General features: G+C 40.1%; 1 protein-coding gene across 2 annotated transcripts in view; it reads left to right on the top strand.

Annotated features, from left to right (window-relative positions):
- Positions 1-23,227, top strand: part of cpne9 (copine family member IX) — a 119,176-nt gene that overhangs the window by 5,624 nt on the left and 90,325 nt on the right. For both annotated transcript variants that reach the window (XM_085394881.1, XM_085394882.1), the window contains one exon: positions 697-737. In XM_085394881.1, the coding sequence (XP_085251007.1) occupies positions 697-737 (41 nt within the window). The remainder of the gene's footprint in view (positions 1-696; positions 738-23,227) is intronic.

Below are 23,227 nucleotides of genomic sequence, written 5' to 3'. Positions count from 1 at the left end.
TAGATGCAAATGTAAGCGCTCTTATTCCACAAAGTAACTGCAAAACCTTGTGCTCTTGAAATCATCATCTCAAGCGTATTCACTGTGATGCATAATAGCAGGTACCTTCAGAAAACTAACAGTCTGACACATCAAGTCATCACTGGCAGAGAAATATGTATGTATGACAAGACAGGAAAATTTAGAAGTCATTGTGGAAATGACTGGAAATCACCACCCTGTTTCACACAGTACCAAAGGGTTTGAGTTTTTCATTTTTGTAGGACTCATTAATTGACATTAAAACTTTTTGACACATTAATGTAAAAACCTTTGGCGAGCTAGAGTCATGCAGTTTTTCTCTGCTCATGTTTTGGGAAATTAATCTTTGGTTCTGAAAGATATTTCACAAAATGTGCCAGAGTAACTGAGTCACCAGCTACCTATTTATCTTGCTGATCAGTCCTTCACTAATCATTCAGTGCTTTGTTTTTTAATTTTTTCTTTCATTTTGGCTTAGCGTTACTCAGAAAGGCTTCTCGTGATGTTTGTTTTCACAGAATAACTTGGGGAGCAGTTTAAATTTGCCCATGACCTAACTTTCAGGGTTTAGATGAAAACCTTTGTAAACATGCAGGAGAGTTAAGAACAAAAGAGATAAAAATAGGATGGAGCGAATGTTAATGAATGAATACATCTTTTTTATTGTTTCCACAGGAGTCTACTGGATGTGGACACATTCTCCAAGTCAGATCCTGGTATGTATGAACCATTTAGAGTCTGAAGTGCTGGTACTGATGATTAAGTTTAAATAAAACTGTTTGCTGGGGATGGATTTGGGTTATTTTTTTGTTAGTTTGTGTTACCTAAAATGAAGTTAAATACATTAAAAATAATAAAACAAATAAGGCACACCACAGATAAATGACTCATATTTAACTTATTTATTAGTACACAATACTGCAAGATGTAGTATTGATCTGAAACAAAGTAAATACAAGATCAGTATTGATAATACCAAGTACTGAAAGTACAGCTACCGGTACATTGTGTGCAGTGTAATGATTTATGAAGTGAATACATCTTCCGAATGCTAAATGTGAATACATTTTAATGAGCACCAAATGACTTTTTTACGTTCCACTGTTAATTAGTTTACACAACAAAACATAACTTTCACAGTTTTTCAACTTTTTAGTTTTTTTGAGACCTAAAACACATTTGCATGGAAAACAAATATCCATCTGTGCAGGGATCTTTATTAAAACAGTTTTTTCCATGAATTCATTTAAAAAAAAGATCTCATTTTATATAAAATACCTCATATTCAGAAAAAAACACTGCTGACATGAGGATAAAATGTTTATCAAGTTTACAGAATGACCCGTGTACGTGTGGACACAACCATGTTCTCAGTCACATTCAGGGTGACAGTCTGATTAAGGTGTTAGGCTTGTTAGTTTTGCTAGCAGTGTGCATATGTCAGGTTCTTATTAGACCGGTGTGTGGATGCACATGTCTCTGTGTATGTAAACATGATCAGTCAGATCCAGCAGCTTTGACAGATCATACATTTTATATGGTACAAAATAGCCTCAGAGTTGTTAGACAGCTGGGGAAAATTGTGACAGAAAGTTTTGATAAAGGAGTTCATGCACTTACTTTCTCCTACTGTTCTCCCCATAATGCCATTGGCACGATAGCTGTTGGCCACAGTGGATTTGAATGCACCAGCCGGAGCTAAAAAGTTCAGAGAATACAAGTGTTGCATACAGATGTACCTTCAAACACTATTTTTGAGTGGTTTCCATCAAACTGCTACATTTCTAAACACCAAAATTGTCCATAATTACGCCTCCATGGCAGGATGTTTTCCACCCCCACTGCTGCACTCACACATCTTGATTTTACAAACCCATGTAGAAATTTAGGTGATATCTCAATTTTTTCCCTTTTTTGGGGGGTGGGGTGGGGGGTGGGGGGTTGATTCTGAGCTGTCAATAGCCAAGCCATACTGAGAACATTTCACAGCCACTCACCTCCACAGCAGCAAGTCTGGCTGTCTCTCCACCACCTCGTGTTCATTTTATTTTCAAAGCACAAGTGATTAAAAAAAGGACTAAGACATGCTGGCCAAAAAATGGCAGTTAAAAGAAAACATGATTTTCAGAAAAGGAGAAATTAGCAATCTTCAGAGTGAAAGGAAGTCAACAGAAAAAGAGCATAACAGCTTGAGTTCAACAGGTTCACGTGTTGTAGTCAGTGAAATTAAATGCAATTGGTGAATTTAGATATCAGTTATCTCCACTAGAATAGACTAGAGAATACAATCATAGCAAAAAAAGTGTGAGCCATTGCATCTGATAATCTGACTGCTCTGTAATAGTTTTTTGGTGTTTCCCCTCATTTGCCCTCCTGGCACCAAAGCTTTTTGCAGTCTAAGTAGAGCAGTGTGGTAAGCTTGAGAGGCCACAGGGCTTAACTATCTCAGACAAGAAATGATACCTTAAGAAAGCCTAACAGTTGAGCTTTAAATGAGTTACTCAAATCACAGCTTGAGAGCACAGCTGTCCAACCACCGGTCTTCAGGCTTGGGCGATGATGACTGATCACAGATGTGAGGGCTGCCTGAGGAGCGACTGGGCTCCAACCAGTACAGACAGGGTGAAGTAGTGCGTGAGGTTCGTCTTCAGTCCAGCACACACAAGCAGATGTTGGAGAAGAGCTCTGAGCCGCCTGTTGCTACATGCACTGCAGCTGGAAGATGTAATTAGCGGAGATGCTATTATTAATCAACAAACAGAGGCAACAGGGAAGATTCAAGATTTAAAACTATTTAAAAAATAATATTTCAAGCAAAGAGTAGAGGTTGGATTTTATCATTAAGTCGCTTATTTTTTGTGCTCTCTCTCGGATCCACAGAAAATTGAACTTGCACAATAAACGTTTAACGTGCAGCATTAACAAAAAGTGCAAAGCTTATGTTAAAGACTTCCATAACTCTGATGTGCATCAGTAGTACAGTCTTTAGGAGGAGCTATTAGATGTGCAGAGTGTGCAAGATTAAAAGTCATGTTAAAGAGGATTAAAACTTTTGTTAACAAGGCAAATGTTCTTGATTCACTTCAGAAGAAATGCAAATCTTATGATGTACATCAATAGTAATTCTAAGAAGATTCAGTGCACTCATGTGGCACACTAATTAGGGGTATAAGTAAACAGTATTGCATTTACTGCACTTATTGCTGATGTGAAAAGCAGCAGCTTGCTGTACATCAGCCCTTTAACCAAAATACCAATCAAAAACTGAGATACAGCTTGACATGAAAAAATGAAAAAAGGCCATTTAATATACAGTCAGTTATCATTATGAAATCAGATGATTCAATGTTGTTATGAACTGTTAATAATCATCTTTTAGATTACCTTAATATTATAAAATAACTATTGCTGTCAGAGTTAATCTTGTTAAAATGACGTTAACGCCATAACCGCATTAATGCAGCAAATCTCTGTTAGCGAGTTAGTGCAGATCGCCCCTTGCATGACCTGCATGGCATCAACGCGTTAGTTCGTTTAGCTCTTAATGCGTTAGCGCCGTGCAGCCCCAGGCACAGGGCGATCCACGCTAACTCGCTAACGGAGATTTGCCGTGTTAATGCGGTTATGGCGTTAACGTCATTTTAACAAGATTAACTCTGACAGTACTAAAAATAACCTTTTTGTTTTGCAGGGACACATTTTCTTTTAGGTATTTTGATAAGGACATTTTATTTCACAATGTCAACTTTTATACTTCTTTTAAGCTAGCAAGCCCAATATGTGCTACCAAACTTAGCTTTTATGTTTACGGCTACTTAGCTAGTCAGCTAACTGTCTAAGCCAGTGTGTGGGTTAGTGTTATAAGCATTAGAGTTAGTGGTCTTTGCTTGATTTCTTTTTCTCCAATTATAAAGTTTAGGTGTAATATATGTAGATACCACAGTGGTTCCATACAGCTTCCAACCATGACATTCTTCTAAAATTACGCATACTTGCATGATAGAAAACCCACATGAATTTTCAGTTCATTTTCTAGCTCGAAGGTTTGTGACAAACAAATTTATTATTTTGATGTAAGAGATGGTAAATGCACTACCTGAAGAGCTTTACACAACATGACTCATTCACCCATTTACTTTTTTTCTGTGCTCAAGTGGATTTTACTTAATATTCACACACAGAGAAAAATACATCACATCTGTAAAATCAGTTTTCTTTAACTGAATAAAAACACATCAGCTAAATGTTTGATTGAAATTTAAAGCTTTTTTTTTTTTTTTTTTGCTTTCTCTTCACTGAAAGTTGGCCTAACTTAATATATCAGCTTTATCAGGACTCTCAGTCATCAGTTAGTTTTAGCTTGAAAGAAGAATTACTTAGTGTGATGCATCAGCAGCAACATATTCACCTCAATAATGCCACAGTCACATTAGGGAAAGCAGTGGTCAGAGACCATGACATGAACAAAATAATTTCAAACGTGTGGAATAAATTTGGGATTTCATTGCCTTTGAAATGGCTGCTTCACAGACAGGAACTTTGTCTGCAGCTTGTAGCAGTTTCTATCTTTAAAGTGACTGGTGTCAAGACGTTGATAAAACGGCCATAAGACGAATTAGTCTGCTATCGGGTTGCAATTGAATGGTGTCAAGGTAGCAATTACATGCATTCTGTTTGTGATAATAGGTCATTGAATGTGATAAATTTGCTAAAATTGCCTAATTACATTCAGAGTCGAGCCAGAACCTCATAGATTCCGCAAGTAGTGATGTAGTTTTTGCTGGACCGAGATTTGACTGCACAATGAATGAGGTGCTTCAAAGCCTCTTTTTTGTATAGGAAGATAACCAGAACACAAACAGTTGGCAACCATTTAAGTTGAGTCTTGTAGTGCAAAGAGATGCGTTTCAGAAAAGTTGTACTTGTACACATTGACTCAGATTAATTGTAATGTATTAGAAACCATATATAAATTAGACAGCAGTTATTTGCAAACCTTAATCAAGTCTGTCTGAGTGTGACTGCAAGCAGTGTAAGTCACACTGCAATTGTTTGGAGACAGGTTGCCTCCAATCACGTGACCTTAATATAGGTTGCCTTAATATGGTCGCCCAGTAGTTGCTGATGTGCACAGTCGACCTCTGAGTGAGAAGTTCGTTAGTACAACTGCTTGCATTTACGTAATACAAAAAATATAATCAATGCAATCACCAGGCATTTTTACTAGTCCCTTTTTTTCTTTATGTAACCATAAAATATTCTTGGCTCTTGACATTTTAGGTTTCATTTGAACATTTCCACATTTAGCTCTGAAACTAGATGAAATGTGTGGGTGCCCATATCCATAGTCTCTAAGAAGTGCATTATATCTTTAAAACACACATGCATGTTCAAATGATTAATAAGAATACCATTTTTAAAATATTTTTAAGGAAGCATTTCCCTCTGGCAACATAGACATCCACAGCTGCCAATTAGCACCTCCACATCTGGCTAAAGTCAAATGTATTTTTACTGCAGCAAGATTTTATCAGTCCTCAGCAGCTGAAATACCTTTCTTATTCTGTAATTATCAAGAGTGCCTGTGTTCCTTATGAATTTCTGTGATATAGTATATGTACTGTCTTAGTGGTCTTTCTGTGTTTATAGTGGCAGGAAGGTTTAGCATGGCTCACAGGAACTACATACTTTGATCTGTAATAGGAACCAATCATCTGGATATGTCTGCCATCCAGGAAATTCTGCTGGATAATCTTGCACGCCCAAGAATTTTGTGTGAATGGTGCACTTTTACAGTTCAATTCACAATTGTCAGAAGAAACGATAAAACGATTCCTGCTGTGTTAACTAAGTTGTGAAATTGCTTGACTAAAAAGCTGCCTGTGAGTTCTGGCATCAGATAAGCCTGCAAATGCACAGTTTTCCTAGGTAATATTTCACTGGTACCTGGAAAAACACAGAACACCAGCGCCAACCTTTGCAACGCTAGAGTGCTGTGGTCTGAATGCTCTGTAACTCCCCCTCATCTAACAAGGTAGAAAAACAACTCCTCACTGCTTGCCAATCAATCCTACTTGGAGGAGATCATTGTCAAAGGAAGCAAAAATGACTGACAGGCTTAATAACCTCTTATTTGAAAACATGTTCTGTGATCTCCAGGAAATTGCAGCTACTGAACTGATCACAATCTAACAATACCTCCACCCTGTCATTCTCAATCCATTTTAATATGCAGAGAGATGTTATACAGGCATGCATCTGTATACACTTGTCTACAGGTATTTTCGTAAGTCAGACCAGTTCACTGATTTAGTTTCTGTTGACAGATGCTCCCTGATGCATGCATCCGGGCTTTAAGACTGTAGAGAGTTAGCTGTTGGATGTTGGGCAGTTACAGGAATAAATGCTATGGCAGTAATAAGGCTGCAGCGTATGACAGGAAGGAAGCTTAAAAAAAGGACTAAAGAACGTGGCTGTGTAACAAGAGGATACCGGCCCGTTCAATCAATCAGACGTTCTTTTTCCACTTCACATGTGAATGTTTTAATCAAAGTATATTCACCCAATCAGGGCTGCGTGCACTGCATCATTGAAGCTTCTGTGATTGCTAAATATAGGAACTTTAGATGAGATAGCAAAAATAACACAATATGCAATCGGGTCAAAAAGAGCATCTTGGCCTCATAAAACTGCAGGCGATTTAATTACTTTTAATATCGTTCAGAGATAATTTAGTAGGTGGTACTCATTAAATGGGTCACTTCCACTTTCACGGAGGTGTGTGAGGAGTCAGGAAGATGTTTTTTAATACTGTTGTCCATTTTTCACCGCATAGCTTAACTTATTACAGTCATTTCACAGAAGATGAGACTGACTAAAGCAGGGCATACATTTACACAGACATCATAAACTGCTGTCTTCATCAAAAATGCATTAAAGTGCCTAAATTACTCAATTCAAGTAAGGCAATGATCAGTGAAAATTTAAATTGTTTGATCACTATAGCCCTCTTGGGTTTCATTAACATAATGGATGGATGAGGGAGAGATGCTTTCTGTTCCCCGGTGCTTCAGCTCTGTGTTTCAGATCAGATTTTAAACCTTGCACAATTACAGGACTTATTTGAAGGTTGTGAAACTGACATAAATCCACTTAGAATTACCCCAGACTCACGAAAACCTGTTTTTAGTATCAAAGTAATCCAGTGTTAGTTCACTATGCTTCCAGACAGAGATCGATCATGTATCCATGTATCTGTATACACGCCACGTCTCATATTTTTACAAACAAGTCATCTGTATTTAAAAGATGGGCAGTCATAAACTTTGTGTTTTACTCAGTGTGACCTCAAATTAGTAAATACTTTCATAGTGAGACCATAACATCACTAGGAAAGTGTTTTCTCAGGTCATAGAACAAAACAGCTGAGGGCTGTTTCCCCACAGACACAATATAACTGTAAGCTTTGCAATCAGACGAGTCGCCCTCTACTGGCCATTAAAAAGGATATAGATTTAGCGACACTTCCACAGTATAGACAAGTTAAATACTGTTAGCTAGATAAACAATAATAATGCCAAAGGATTGTGCGACTGTTAGAAATCGTACGTACCATCTGTGTTCAAAATCAAATCCTAGCTATGTGTTAGGCAATGACTGCCTCTGTGTTTTGGAGCACTCTGTTTTTTATACAATTGTAAACTGAGTATTTTGCTAATTAATATTTATATAGAGATCTATATATTATGTATACTGTAAATACCATATATTCCATACCACTGGTTTTTTTGCACTATGACAGAAAGACAAGCCTCCTCCTCCTCATTTATGTACAAACTTGGAAACAAATGTAATAAAAAATGTTTCTAATAATATCAGTCACAACTTAGTCATTTATTTACATTCCACAATACCACAATAGTTTTGTTTAACTTACAGAATGGCTTAAAAAGAACTAAAGGAGTTCTATAGTCTGGATTTTCAGGTTCATGGTTATTCACAGAAATGTTTGGGAACTGATGACATCCCTCATGATTTCAGTATTGAATTATTGTTGCAGCATAGGAAGGGTCTTTAGGATAAAATAAAATATGATACAAAAACTTGTCTGTTGAGGGAGATGTAATGATTCAATTTGATTACATTCAAATTCATTTCAAATACATTTAATTCATATGTGCCTGTTTAGGCTCATTTATCTGCTTTTTTAGTGTTTCTGTTTTCTCTTCATGCTCTCCTAAATGCATGCTCTGTCCTTTACATTAGATATTGTGATTGAGTTGTTTTTGAAAATGCAGCACTATTAGATATGACTCAGTTTCACTGAAAAGTAGAAAGAGATTAAAATGGCAGGTAAAATTACGTTGTGACAGACCAGTTCACTTTTTACAGCTTTGTCTGTCAAAATGATGGACAATGAAATGCAACCTCTGGTGTTACCTTGTGTTAAAAGCTCTGTATTTGCTCACTTCTCTTCTCTCAGTGATTGACTTGGATAATGATATCCCTGCATCCTGGTCTGTGCTGGTCTTGGCTGAATGTAGTGACAAGGGGTTTCTGTTCAATGCCAGGGATACTGGCATTGTACAGACCACCAGCCACTGTTGTCTTCTGTGTAAATACAGGCCTTTTGATGTTGCCGAGCTCACCGCAATAAACCAAGCTAGTGATGTGGTCTCTGCCAATATTCCCCCTACATTACTATGCAAAGGTCATGAGCCATGACTGGATCCCATTTCTTTAATTAACTCATTAGAAAAAGACAAAGATAACACAATTTGACTGGCATATGATGGTATTTTTGCATCAACAAGGTGATTCCCAAAGAGCTATTAGCTGAAAACTCAGGAAATCTTAGCATGGTGTGTGGTGTGTGCTCGAAGAAATTGAAGGAAACTGGACAAGTGAAAGACAACAGGAAGAAGTGGCATGTCTAAAAAATCTACACCGGATGAGCAAATTCTGAAAGTCATGTCCTCAAAAAAAAGAAATGATGTCACACTATTAAGCTATTAATAAGGTATTAGAAGGTGCTTAATTCATCATTTATGTATCTTTACATCATTACTGCTCCTTGGTATGCCATTTATAAATGCAAATATACTGTTATGACTATGATTCTGATTATTACTAGCAGTGATAGCTGTACATAGATAAACCATGTACAGCAGTGATGCACATGCACATGCTCATTATATTAATGCTGCTATCCTGTATATATTGTACATACTATTGTTTGAGTACTTACGATTGTTTTTTTTGTACTTTTTATATTTTACATTTATATTTATTATTGAAACTTGCACCAAGGGAGTGGCACTCCAATTTCGTTGTACTCTGTACAATGACAATAAAGGCTATTCTATTCTATTGGTGTAACAGTAACAGATGGATAAACATATCTGTATTTATAAATGACATACTAAGGAAGAATAATGATGTATAAATGCTGAATTAAGCACTTGCTAATAGCTTACTAATGTTGAATAGTGTGACAGTATCATAAAGTTGAGTTGAGTTGATCTGCTTGAATTGATTCATCTACTATTTGACGAAGCCTCATCAGAAATGGTGTCAGTGGAAAGATGTCTCTCAAGACAGCATTCTCAAAACAAAAGAGTAAGAAAGGAAAGAAGGCTGAGGTATGACAAATTACACAAAAACAAAATATAAAGAAATTGGTGTCGTTTGAGACTTTTGTACGCTACAGTATTTTGGTAATAGATTTATTATTTTGTCATAATGACCTCCAGATTTTACAAATTTAGTTAACCTCCTAGGGCCTGATGTCCACATATGTGGATGTCATATTTTGGGTTGTCTAGACCAAAATACTTAATTTTGCTCTACAAGGGCCTGATATCCACTTACAAGGACATTATACTGACACTGTTCTATCGACATTTAAAACAACTGTCCTCATATGTGGATCTCATTCTTCTCAGTAACAAAAATCCGGTAAAAAAATAAATAAATCACGTAATTCTTTGTTTTTACATTCATCAGGTCCCAGTCAGCCCAAATAGCAAAGAGAAATTAAAAATGCATGCCATTGAAGAGTTTGGGTCTTAGGAGGTTAAAGATAATAGCCAGACTGGTCTGTGAAACCGTTTTTGAATGAATTGACTACAGTTACAGTCTGCAAAACAGTTTTTCAAAAAACATATTTTTCAAATTCGGGGATCAGTGATCAAAACAAATACGAAAGCACATGGCTGCATCTTTGGTTTAAAAATAGGCAGACCAAATTACAGATAGACCCCAGTGCTTCTGAACTTTGATGACACTTCATATCAAGTGGTACTCGACGAAACCCAGTGATCCGGTTGTTGATATTCGCTATTTCAGTGCTGTAGTGAGTCTCTTTTTTCATACCTAGGTAGCTACAGCTTTGGACTTTGGTAATGATTGGATTTTTTTCTCAAGAACACAACAATAAATATGTGATCTCTTTTCTCCTGCATTCACATTCTGAGAATTTCAGCTGTTCTTGTCAACAGCTTTGAGCTAAGAGGTTGTGCTTGTTTGCGTCTGTCTGTCTGCGTATCTGTCTCCTGCTCATGAACTTGTCTGTCACAGCTTTCTACAAGAATGTGTTAGATGCCAAACACTCATCTCTTCAGGCACTTCTTCTTATCTAATTTATTGATGACTCAGCGTTTGTCCTTGGAGATGTTGTGTCACGTTGCCTGGTCGTTGTGTAAATTTAATTTGAGTTTCTCTTACTCCACCATCAAATTAGCTGATGCCTCTCTCTCACCGCCCACACAGGGATGGAGGATGTACTGTATACCTGCACTGTTCATGTGCTCATCTGTGTAAAGTACAGGACTGTTAAGTTGGCTTGCAAATAGCTTTTTTTCCCATTTAGATGGACATGAATAAACATGATGCTTTGAAACCAGTAGGCTAACCAGTAGGTTTTTACAAAGAATATATTGAAGATTTTGTTGTTCTTTTACTTTTGTGCTTAAATGTAAAGCGATTTAGGAAGACCAGGTGTTTGAATGTTTGCTTTCGGCCAAATGTGACACTGTGCACTATGATTATGCATCTTCAACCCTTCCAAAAAGGCCATACTTGTACAGTCTTTCTCTAATTGTACTGGTGTGAGCTTGTGTGTAGCTCTTTGGTTTTGTTGCAGTTTCCCTGATTGCATGGTCTGACCTTGAGGTGACTTTGCTGGGCATAGAGTGCTGTGAAGACTGTGGCACTGTGTTAACACACCTGAATGCTCCAGACTACAAATTGGCAAAGATTCAGTTTTTATGGAGGTGCTCACACATGCTGGTGATCAATTAATGAAGTGCATTTGACTAGCGGCACCTGGCTTCTACACTTTGCTCATCCTGACATGCTTTACACCACTGATGCCTGACCTTCGTTTTTGCATTTCATTAATGTGTTTACTTTCATATTTGTTGCAGGTCTTGAGCTGAGTCTGTAGCAACCATTAAACCATTAAAAACTAATTTAGGTCAGAAAAAAAAATTGCAGGTATACATTTTGATTTGAAGGTTATCTTTAAGGTATCTTTAAGGTTTCTCTATTTTTCACCTATTCTAGTTCTATTGATCAATCATCTTTGAAAGGTTTTCATTTCCTAGAGGTAACCACTCCATTTCTTATTAAATCTATATCTATATACACGATGTTGCTGAAAGTATTTTCACATCTGTCTATACACTCATATAAACCTGAGTGACATCCCATTTTTAGGGTTTAATATGGTGTCTGCCCACCTTTTGCAGCTATAGCAGCCTCTTCTGGGAAGACCTTTCATAAGATTTAGGAGTGTATTTCACTTTCTTTTTTTTTCTTTTCTACCATTCTGTCAGATGTCATGTATGAGGTCAGACACTAATTTTGGAGCTTGCAGTCTCCACTCTAATTCATTCCAAATATGTTTGGAATGAATTGGTGATGTGGTGTAGAAGAACTTGACTGGCCTGCTCAGAGTCCTGACCTCAAACCCACACCACGATTCCCCCTCCGCCAATCTTTACACCTGGCACAATGCAGTAACACAACTACCGTTTTTCTGGTAACTGCCAAACCCAGACTCGTCCATCGGATTGCCGGATCGAGAAGCATGAGAACATGTTCTCTAGCGTCCACCACTGTTCTAGAGTCCAGTGGTGGTATGCTTTCCATCACTGCATCAGATGCTTTGCATTGTGCTTGGTGATGTGAGGCTTGGACACAGCTGTTCAGACATCCAAACCCATTCCAAGAAGCTCTGTGCACTGTTTTTTTTTTTTTTTTTTTTGCCTGTCCCATTTGGTTCTTTAGCCATCAGAATTGTTGTCTGAAGACCAACAAGGATACCCAATGGATTTACTTTGCCAAATGGATCATCGTGGCATTACTGTATTGGTCCATTTGATCGACCTTTGTTTTTATTATTTATTATATTTTATTTTCAGATGTTACAGACGGGACAGACATGAGTGAGGGATAGGAAAGGGAGAGAGAAAAAGGAAGGAAAAGAAAAACAGAAGGGGAGAGGGACAGTGAGAAAGGGGGGGAGAAAAAAAAATCTCCTGGATCACCTGTTGAGAGAAGAAGAATAGAAAACAAGCAAAAAAACAAAACAAAGCAACATACTAAACACAACACCATCGCATTAATCTAGCTAAGTGTAAACAGCAGTAAATACTAAATATTCAATGTTGTTGTGCAGCACGCAGGACAGACAGCGCACAATGTGCTTTGAAGTAGCAGCCAAGAAAGGTGTAAGTCTACGAGCAGTGAACACCCGTGTGCATACCTGTGTGGATCAGCGCGCTTGTATTTAAATGGTTTCCATATGTAATGGTCTGCAAGATGATGTAGCAAGCCATAGCCCCGTCCCCCAGGGCATGAAGCAGGCATGGAGGAGATCCAGGCCCCAGACATCCAGAGGCCTCAGAGTGCGAGAGCCCAAGGAGGACCACTGGAGGGGCATCCGTGCCACCCTCATGGGAAGGGCTGAGATTCCCCAGACGAGGCGTCACCCAGGAGCCACTGAGCAGAAGCTAGAGGGGGCTGCACCGGCGTGCCCGCTGGCTCTGCCGGCAGCCAGCTGAGCCAGAGTGAACCGAGCCGCAGGCCCAGAGGCCAGAGGCCCGAGGGCCCACCACACCCCGGAGGAGGCCTGACCGAGCAACAGGCGCCAGGCCCCGCCAGGCCCCGCCAGGCCCCGCCAGGCCCCGCCAGGTAGGCTAACCAGTAGGTAGCCGCCAGGTAGCCACCGGGAGTGAACCGGTACATACCTGGGCGCCCAGCCCCGGACACCAAGAACCACCACCGACCCCTGAGGGCATCAGTCACCGGCAGGGAGTGTGGTGAGGGGAGATAGGCCTTGGAGGGCCTGGGAGTTCCCAGAGAGGTGGAGTCTAAGACCCGACCTGACATATAGACACAGAGAAACAGGCACACACAGACACAAACATGCATTCCCACCCTCATGCACACATATACAAACACTCAGAACTCACCCAACGTAAGGATTGACATAAATGGACATGTATACACAATCACACTCCCCAAACATACTCTATACCCCGGGTCCAGGTACCCTCGCCCCCAGAGGGGGAAACAGAACCCATACCCAAGAGATGTTACCCTTCCCCCCGGGGTGGAGGCAAGCAGACCATCCCAGGCTCCGCAGCAGCAGGGAGGCCAATCGGACAGCTAACATCTCCTCCCAGCCCCCCCGCCCCAATGGCTAGCAGAGAACGGGGGTGTGTGAAGACCCCATACCTCCCTCCTCCCGCTCATGTGTAGTGTTGCTGCGTGTTGTTCTAAAGTGCATTTAAAACAAGGGAGAGCATGGACGCCGTTAACGTGCCCACCCTCAAGGCCCTATATATATATGTGTGTGTTATGAGATTGTAAGTAATGTGGATGTCTAAGTTGTGAGATAAAATTGAGGCACAGGTGGCCGGAAGGGGAAAGAGGGGGGGGGGGGGGGATGTCTCCCCTGCACCCTTGTGACAAGGCCCTACCTGTGTGGGTGAATGTGGTGGAGCGGGAAGAGGGAGGTAGCCGGGGATGGGGAGGAAAAGGAGGGAGGGGAGGATGCCCCTCCCTAGGGCCAGCTCCCCTGCTGACCCCAGTAGGCACCCCCCGTCCTCTGGTACCCACCAAGGTAAGGGAGCCCAGGTCCATCCAGACCGGGGCCTACGGTAGCACTGCCAAGCCCCACAGGACCCGGGGCAGCCCACCCTACCCCACCGCAGAGGAAACTGTACCCACCCCAACATTCAATCGTCTCCCAGACTACACAAGACAACAGACACCCAGGTTAAGTTTATTCTCCACCTCTCCTATGTCTCTCCCCCACCTGCAGAGTGGACTCCTGCAACGATGGAACAACCTCCCTGCCAGTTGAAGAGCCCCCCAGTTAGGCCGATGCACAAGAGGCCCCCTGCGCCAGGGCTGAGCCCCCATGCACCCACCCGCTCACAACCTCGGTGACACACCGACGAGGACCGAAGCCCCCAAGGCCCAGCCAGAGCCCCAGCACGGAGGCAAAGCACCCCCGAACCCCAAACCCCCACGCCTGCCCCGGATCCACTCAGGGGCAGCCAGGCCACCAGGCCAGTAACCTACGTCCACCAGTACAGACCATCCTCCAGCCCCGCTGCATGCAGCCACGAGGAGAACAACCTCTAAGAGCGACCAGAGCCACTAACCAGGTTATGAACACAACCCCCGTGTTAAGCCCTCCAGGGATAACGTCTCTAGGGGTCCTCCAGGCGCCCTAAGCCCATCCCAACTCCATATGAACCACAGTAGCTAAGGCGGGACCAAACCACGACCCCCTACCCCCGCTAAGTGATGGAGCCGATCAAAGGAGCCCAGAGGGATTGATCTAATGTGGTGGCAGAGGCTATATCGAGACTAATGTGATCTATTAGAAGGTTTCTATATTGGCTAGAATTAAGATTATTTTTATTTTTCCAGTTCATGAGGACCGTTTTCTTGGCGATGCATAGGGCAGTAAAAACCATGTGGACTGTATTAGTTTCTGTAGTGACCTCATCCAGTTTTCCTAACAAGCATACTAAAGGGGAGGTTGGAATTTTACATTACATTCTCTGTGCACTGTTAATGAACTAATCTGAAGGCCACATGATGTTTGGAGATCTGTAGTGATTGACACTGCAGAAAGTTGACCCATTAACTCTGCTGTGATTTTATTTGGCTTATGACTTTCTTGGCTGAGATGCTGTTGATCCCAATCACTTCCACAATGTTATAATACTTCTAACAGTTCACTGTGGGATATTTAGTAGTCAGGAAAATTCACAACTGGATGGGTTGCACAGGTGGCATCCTATCACTGGAATTCACTGAGCTCCCATTCTTTCTAAAATGTTTGTAAAGCAGTCTGCATCCCTAGGTACTTGTTTGTATACACTAGGGCTGGGCCATATTATACCGTTCACGGTAATACCAGTGTAATTTTGGGCAACGATAGAAAAATGAAATATCGCGATAGAATATGAGTAAAACGCGCATGCGCAGTGCCTTTGGTTTCATATGCACACGTCGGAAAAAGCATGGCGGCGAAAGCAAATCGTTGAATGAATCGGATAAACCAGAATTGGTTTGTAAAAATGCTGCAACTTCAGTGGTGTGGAACTGGTTTAGCTTTTGTCCGTCAGACACACAACAAAGCACTATTTTTGGTAGAGCATGCTAGCGGGCCGTCATTATTACCGTGTTTTTTTGGAAAATACGGCACACTTAAAATCAACCCTTTGATTTTTCTGAAAATCGACAGTGCCCCTTATAACCCCGTGTGCCTTATGTATGAATTCTGCTTGTGTTTACTGACCTCGAAACGATTTTATGTCGTACACGGCGCTCGAAAATCTGTCAAATGTTTTAGTACTACTTTGCTAAGCTACGAACCTGGACTGCTTGATGGATTGTCGGAGCATTACGGCTACCGTAGTCAGGAGCCTGGCGGAGTGATACGTACTGTGCTTCAACATAATATTACCGTATTGTGTGTGTATAACCTCTTTTTTAAGTGTTGTGGATATTATACATGGTTATGCTGAGGATATGTCGGCCAATTTCCACTGGAAATCCTGAAAAGATGAATTATGCAACGAATCTATGAATTATAAAACAAACATGAACTTAATTGTAAATTAAAATTTAAAGCAGACCTCTGGCACCTACAATACTTTTGACAATAAATCATATCAATGGCCATTGGATGGGTCAGGAAGTGTCGAGCTGGCTAGACCAGAAGACTCTTTGAGGGTCTTCTGATCTAGCCAGCTCCCCACTGGCTCTAGCCTCCTTTTAATCTCCAACTGGCTACTCCCAGTAATTCTTATTATAGAAAGCATCCACACATGCGGGTTTATGTACAAGTCTGTCTGTTAATAGATGTTAGTTTGCTTGCTAGATTGTACCATATTATGCTAAGTCACAGTAACAAAATTACAGATTTTTTTTTTTACATGAAAACAGACAGACCAGTATAAAAAATGTAACCCTTTTTTTGTTTAAATCCCTCACTCATATTACTTGGTGTGAAAGCAGGTTGCACAGTCATGGAAACTGTTTGAGTTTGGGCCATATGCAAAAATCAAATCCGTCACTCAGCAGTATACTACACTACTATTTTCTCCACCAAGGAATGAAGTTATGTAAGTTCCTTTGAAAAGAACTCTGGCGTGCTGTGTACCAACCTGTCAGCCAGCGTTTTAAAGGAGGTGTCACTTTTTTAAAATGATGATAGATGTTTAATTTTGAAACATAACTCCTTTCATTATTAATATTACATGCTCTGCAATGCTGTTAGGCAGCTGGATATGCATTTTTTCAGCCTTGTCTCAACCAGATTTTAATGAATTCCAGGCATGCGTGACCCCGACCACACAGACTTTGCCCTTGGACAGATGCAAACAGGTCTTGTGCGTTTCAGAGAAAAATTTCTCTCCAAGTACGGCTCCCTGAAGAGATTAGGGGCTGGGAGAAATAGAAGAAATTTCAGTCTTTTAGTGAAATAGACAAATATATCTGTCTGATAGATTACTGTGGTCCCGGATACAAAATAATGAAATTCATGAGATATTTTTCTTCTCATTCCCAATAACTTTGACTGTACCGCTTTGCTCTTTTGGGCACAGCACTGAAGTGACCTTTTAAACTTCAAAGAGCATAATTTACAACTTTAATTCCTATCCAGATGGGATATTTCACTGGTGGTGGAGCTCTATTACACAGAAAATTACTGATGACATCGGATTGCTACAACTTTGAAAGTTTAAGAGAAGACACTTTAAAAGTAGAAGCAATCTCATTCAGCTGCTTCATGCTGTCATCCAGCAGCTCCCAAAGCTACTAGCTCAGGAATTATCTGACTCTTTTATTTCTATCCACCACCATCTAAACTGCTCTCAGGCTCCCATATGAAAACATCCCACTTCTCTTATGTAACATCATTTGCTGGTGGAGTACTGACAGTTTCCATCCACATGCATGGGTGTTTCGCTCCATTAAAATCTGTAGGAGAGGCAACCCCCCAGCTGACCGTCGGTCCAGGAGTATATAAAAGTAAAATCAATTATTGTATCAATTATGATTACTCTTTGTAGTCTCTCATTGCAAGTTGGTGAGTCATGTTTATCAAATTCATCACATTATATGGTATTTCTTTTGCATTCATTTAGCTGTAGCTGCTCGAGGATTGTGACTCATCAGCAGGTAGGAGTTAATGTTTTGTTGTAACACAGAAGGTGTGGTTATAGTTTGGAGAGCTTGTCCACGTCTCCTAAAGATCTCACCATTATATTCATTGTATATGGATGAGTTTTATATATATATATATATATATATATATATATTTTTTTTTTTTTTAAATATATATATATATATATATATAAATATATAAAAAAAAATATATATATATATATTTTAATATATATATATATATATATATATATATATATAGAGAGAGAGAGAGAGAGAGAGAGAATGATATATATGTAAAATAAAACACCCAGCACGCCCCTGCGGGCGGTTTATCCTTCAAGCTCGGGTCCTCTACCAGAGGCCTGAGAGCTTGAGGGTCCTGCGCAGTATCTTAGCTGTTCCCAGGACTGCGCTCTTATGGACAGAGATCTCCGATGTTATTCCCGGGATCTGCTGGAGCCACTCGCCTAGCTTGGGAGTCACCGCACCTAGTGCTCCGATTACCACAGGGACCACCGTTACCTTCACCCTCCACATCCTCTCGAGCTCTTCTCTGAGCCCTTGGTATTTCTCCAGCTTCTCGTTCACACAAGTACACACACACACACACACACACACACACACACACACACACATATATATATATATATATATATATATATATATATATATATATATATATATATATATATATATATATATATATATATATATATATATATATATATATATATATATATATATGTAGAGAGACAGAGAGAGAGAGAGAGAGAGAGAGAGGGAATGATATATATATATATATATACTTGTGTGAAAACAGCCGGGACACGTGAGGCCGAATGCCTCTTGCAAAATAAAGGATGGCAGAATTTTACTATTTTTTGTCATCCATTGTTTACACATTAACATGGGAAGTTTTCTTTCCTTCACTTGGTCAATTATATTTCAATAAAGGCTCAGTGGGGTGAGTAAATGCAAGGCCTGAGTCATACCTTGAAACTAAAGGTCACTGGTCTCTAATTACCCCCAAGGTCTCCTAATGAGTTCTGAGGAAAGAGTGAGCAGCCCCTGTTGATTCAGACATCGAGGGTCGTCCATTCCACACCCACAACATCCATTAACCACGACCTACCTGAAAAGAGCACTTTAAAAAAAAAAATCAGGAAGTATAAACAGAGCATTAGGCATGCTATTATTACAGGGTTTAGCTTTAGCTTTCCTAGTGAGTCTGGACATTCTTCATCTTCCAGGTCACTATAGCACATGGATCCATATATTTGATTTGATACTATTTCACGTGCAACACTCTCAGGGTTTTGTGTTTTGAACTGGAGACCTTTTGCATGTTATTTGAATTTGTTCAGCACTACACTATGAATATGTCCTTCATATTTATTATACACTGAGTGATAACTGAATGCTAAATAAATGACCTTGATGCCTGATTCCAATAATCAGATGCTGTATGTAGCCATTCACTGAGCATCTAAACCTCACGCGTACACCAAGGGGACCTGTTATGCTTCTCCCTGTTACATGGCCAAAGTTCGAAATAATTAGGTCAGTGTATGTATAAGTAATTTCTTGTGTAAATGAAAACCTCAGGGATTAGACTAAATAATAATTTTAACTGTATTTTTTTCCGCTGTAAAATACATCAGTCAAAGAAGCTAAGGCTCACTGATGCATATGGAGAGCGAAGGCTGGCATGTGTGGTCCAATCAAATGGGCAACTACTGTAGGTGGATTTAGTGCAGTGGTGTCGAACTCCAGGCCTCGAGGGCCGGTGTCCTGCAGGTTTTTGATATCACCCTGGGTCAACACACCTTAATCAAATGATTAGTTCATTACCAGGCCTCTGGAGAACTGCAAGACATGTTGAGGAGGTAATTTAGCCATTTAAATCAGCTGTGTTGGATCAAGGACACGTCTAAAACCTGCAGGACACTGGCCCTCGAGGCCTGGAGTTTGACACCTGTGATTTAGTGGATTGTAGTGGATGGGTTCAAGCTACAAACCTATCACGTAGTTTATCGGCCAGTTCTGATGAATCACATTTTCTTTTACAACATGTAGATGACCGGGTTCTTGTGTGTGGCTTAGCTGGAGAACACCTGGCACTGGGATGCAGTATGGGAAGAATGCAAGGCAGGGAAGGCAGTGTGATATTTTGGTCAGTGTTCTTTTGGGAAATGTAAGAAATGTTTACAAGCTACAGCCAGTCAGAAGAAAGCTGGTGTAAAGCTACATAAGAGGGAAGTAAAATGACTGATTTTAAGGCTCAGTAAAAGTTGTTCATAGGGATTATTAATTTGCAAATCATACAAAGCTACTCTATTAGAGTCCAAGAACAATGGCAAGGAACTTAACATCAGCACAATAAGTCCGGAAATGTAGCTAGAATTTGGTCACCTTAGCTGAACATAAAGTTTGTAAGGCTTAGTCTTATAAAATTTTAAAAAAAAAACAACACTTCCAACTGGACTGGAATCATGATGATAGACTTGATAAACTGGCAGCTTGTGCCACCGGCATCTGCCCATCTTTCTAATAATGACTTTGCATGTTGTCCTCAGTGGTTGATATTGATGAATGAAAGAATCAATGAGGTTCGAGAATTTAGTCTCCAAACATTAGCAGATCAGCAGATTTGTGAGGAAGTGCTGCTAACCTAGCTAACTCATATGACAGTCTTATAGGACAGTTTGTGTATCAGTGAAGGATTTTTGACAGCTGAGGTCTTAAACCTACTCCTTCTTTTCCTAGCTAAAATCTTACACTGCCTCACTGTGCTGGAATCAAATTTGCACTCCACTTCTCTTTGCCAAACAATCATCTATCCATCTCATCTCTCTGTCTTTATCTCCTCTGTTTTCCTACTCCCACCCAGCCTGTCTAATATTCTTACTCCACATTCCCTCCCTGTCCTCACCTTTTAGCTAGATTTCTATCAGTCACCCCTTTCTAGCGCCATCCCCCCACAGCCCTACATTCCATCTACCTGACCACTTTTCTCTTTCACCTCACAGTAAGCAGCTTGTATCCTCAGCCCGTAACTAAGTCTGTGGAATCTTATTTGTGTCTGCCTTCACTCTTATGAAATTCTCCTTCAGTGCAAATCTTGGAGGCAGGCAGCAAGAAATCCCCAGCAGACAAATAAAACCTTCACACAGGTGACTGTTGATGTAACTGTTGCTCAACCGAGAGTATGCTCTGGCATTTTCAGCTACTCTCAACATACTTGTGGGACAGACATGTTGATATTGAAGGGCAGGGTGTCCTGGAAGTTATCTGATGGGTATCTCTTTAAGAAATCTGTAGACAAAATAAAATGCACAGCAGTTTAGATGTGATGAAAATCAGTGCTGGAGGGTGCAGGACACATAGTGTAAATAGTTCAAGCCACTTCCCCTCATTCCCTTTGCTAAACATAATATTTGTAGCAGTTGTTAATAATACATCTACTGTTCCTGCTTCTGCTGATTTCTGCTGTTTTATTTAGAACTGTTCATTACATCAAAACAAAGGCCGAAACATGATTTCCCTCAAAGAAAGTAGCAAAGCTACTCATCATATAACAATGTGTAGTGCTGTAGGACTGTTGCACAAGTATCCTGTGTTTCCATATTTAGTGACAGTTTAGATAAGAAGACACTGAAATTGAAATGCAGACTGGGAATTGTTATCAGAGGGGAACAAGGAGCCACCTCACAAATTTGCTCTCATCTAGCTTGAAACCTGAGCTCTCCAAGTGAGCTCAAATGCACCTTTGATGTGCTGCAGAAAATATTCATGGAGGAAGAACCTAAGAAAATGACATGTAGGGTGTGCAGTGTGAGTGCCAAGCTCTAAATATTAAATCAGTCATATTAGTGTGCACTGCATCCTTTGCAGGTGCACAAAGTTTTTGGGATATTAAACATGTTAAGGCTCACAATAGCAATTGAATCATGATGAAAATTCTGGCAATATACTGTTAATATGACTTCAATGGCTAAAATTCAGTCACCTTGTTTTGTGTGAAATAGATGCGTGTTTGTTTAGGTAAATATGAGGCGTTTCTTTCAAAGTTCTCTGTGACATTCTCTGTTTTAGTGGTCTAAGTTTTCTCTGATCGTCCGACTCACATGGCAAATATATCCATAAATACATGCTGGTGCACCTGCACTGGCCATCAGTGTTTAAGATGTTGTTGTATTATCTTGTATAGCTGGAACCATATGATTTCTATGGTACATACAGCAGTAAAAAACTCTCAAACCCGGGTCTAGAATATGGAGTGAAATCTTCAGGATGAATTTCCCTACACGCTAAAAAAAAAAAACAATCACATGATAAATAGCATTCTTCTTTATCCTCCTTTTTGACATAAACTTTTTTATATTCAGTATGATTCAAAACTGACTGAGTCCGTGAGGAAAGGCAGTCTGCAGCTTTTTTCCTATATATTTCTATGTAACTGGATACTGTAACTGTATCTGGAAATTTTTACAACCCTGCTGGCCGAGAAGGCCTGCAGTGCAGCAATATCTGAAAATGTTTTTGTCAGTGCTAGCTAGTAAACTGTGTTTATGTGGATGTGGATCTGTATGATCTGGCTCGTGTGGCTGAGCTATTTGATATTTACCTGAAAAAAAAAACTGGTAGTGAAGTAAAATGCTCTTTTCTCTTTTATCTGATTGGCTCTTTGTCTCTCCGTGACAGACACAGGGAGCCAAGATAAAAGCAAAGCAACATTGTTCTTTGGAAACCAGACTTCAAAACATCAAGTGGCCAAATGATCTGAAATCCTGGATTCATTTGCTTTAGAAGAATAGTAATGGTATAATAATCATTTGTGTGTTTGGACAAAAGATTCTGGTATGAATGTGTTAACATCCTAATATGCAGATTCCTGTTTGCTGGAGATATTCTATTTCTGTAGGATGACCTGTACACTGCTAAAATGTCCATTCAGATTAGAACTTGATATGATTTGTGCTCAATTCTGAATCATTCATGTTTAGTGTCCCCTGTGTGGCCAGCCTGCAGCCAGACTGTTGTCAGGAGTCATGGGAGGAGGGATATGGAATTGCCTTGTGATTTGGCCGCTGTGCAGTTGACCAGATGGGCTCCTTCCTTTGTCAGTCACTTTCCATAAAGCAGGCAATCAGTCAGGTTCTTCCGAGACGGACGACACTCAAATGGCTTTACCGGGGATTAGTTAGAGTCTGTGCTGCTCTAACTCTGCAACCTTCGGGGAACATTAAGGTCCCAAGACTCTGATCTCGGTCAAAGCACCGTGCTCTCTCTCAAACATCATTATTGCAGTTAAGAGGTATGACTTTGAGACAAACAGATTGAACCCCTGATGTTCATTTGCCTTCAATTTTTTATTTTCTGTTATTCAATTGAGGGCTAATTCACTAACTGATTAACTTGGATTAATCAGATTTATAAACCTCATTTAAGCAGCAATATTCCTGCTAATAGTCAGACAAAGAAAAGATTGTTTTATTTCAAA

The sequence above is a fragment of the Rhamphochromis longiceps genome, linkage group LG20, assembly GCF_057381845.1.
Source record: "Rhamphochromis longiceps isolate RC_006_pf linkage group LG20, R_longiceps_female_GT1.1, whole genome shotgun sequence".
NCBI lineage: Eukaryota > Metazoa > Chordata > Actinopteri > Cichliformes > Cichlidae > Rhamphochromis > Rhamphochromis longiceps.
Note: the sequence above shows the minus strand (reverse complement) of the source record. Positions and strands in the feature narration are given on the sequence as shown.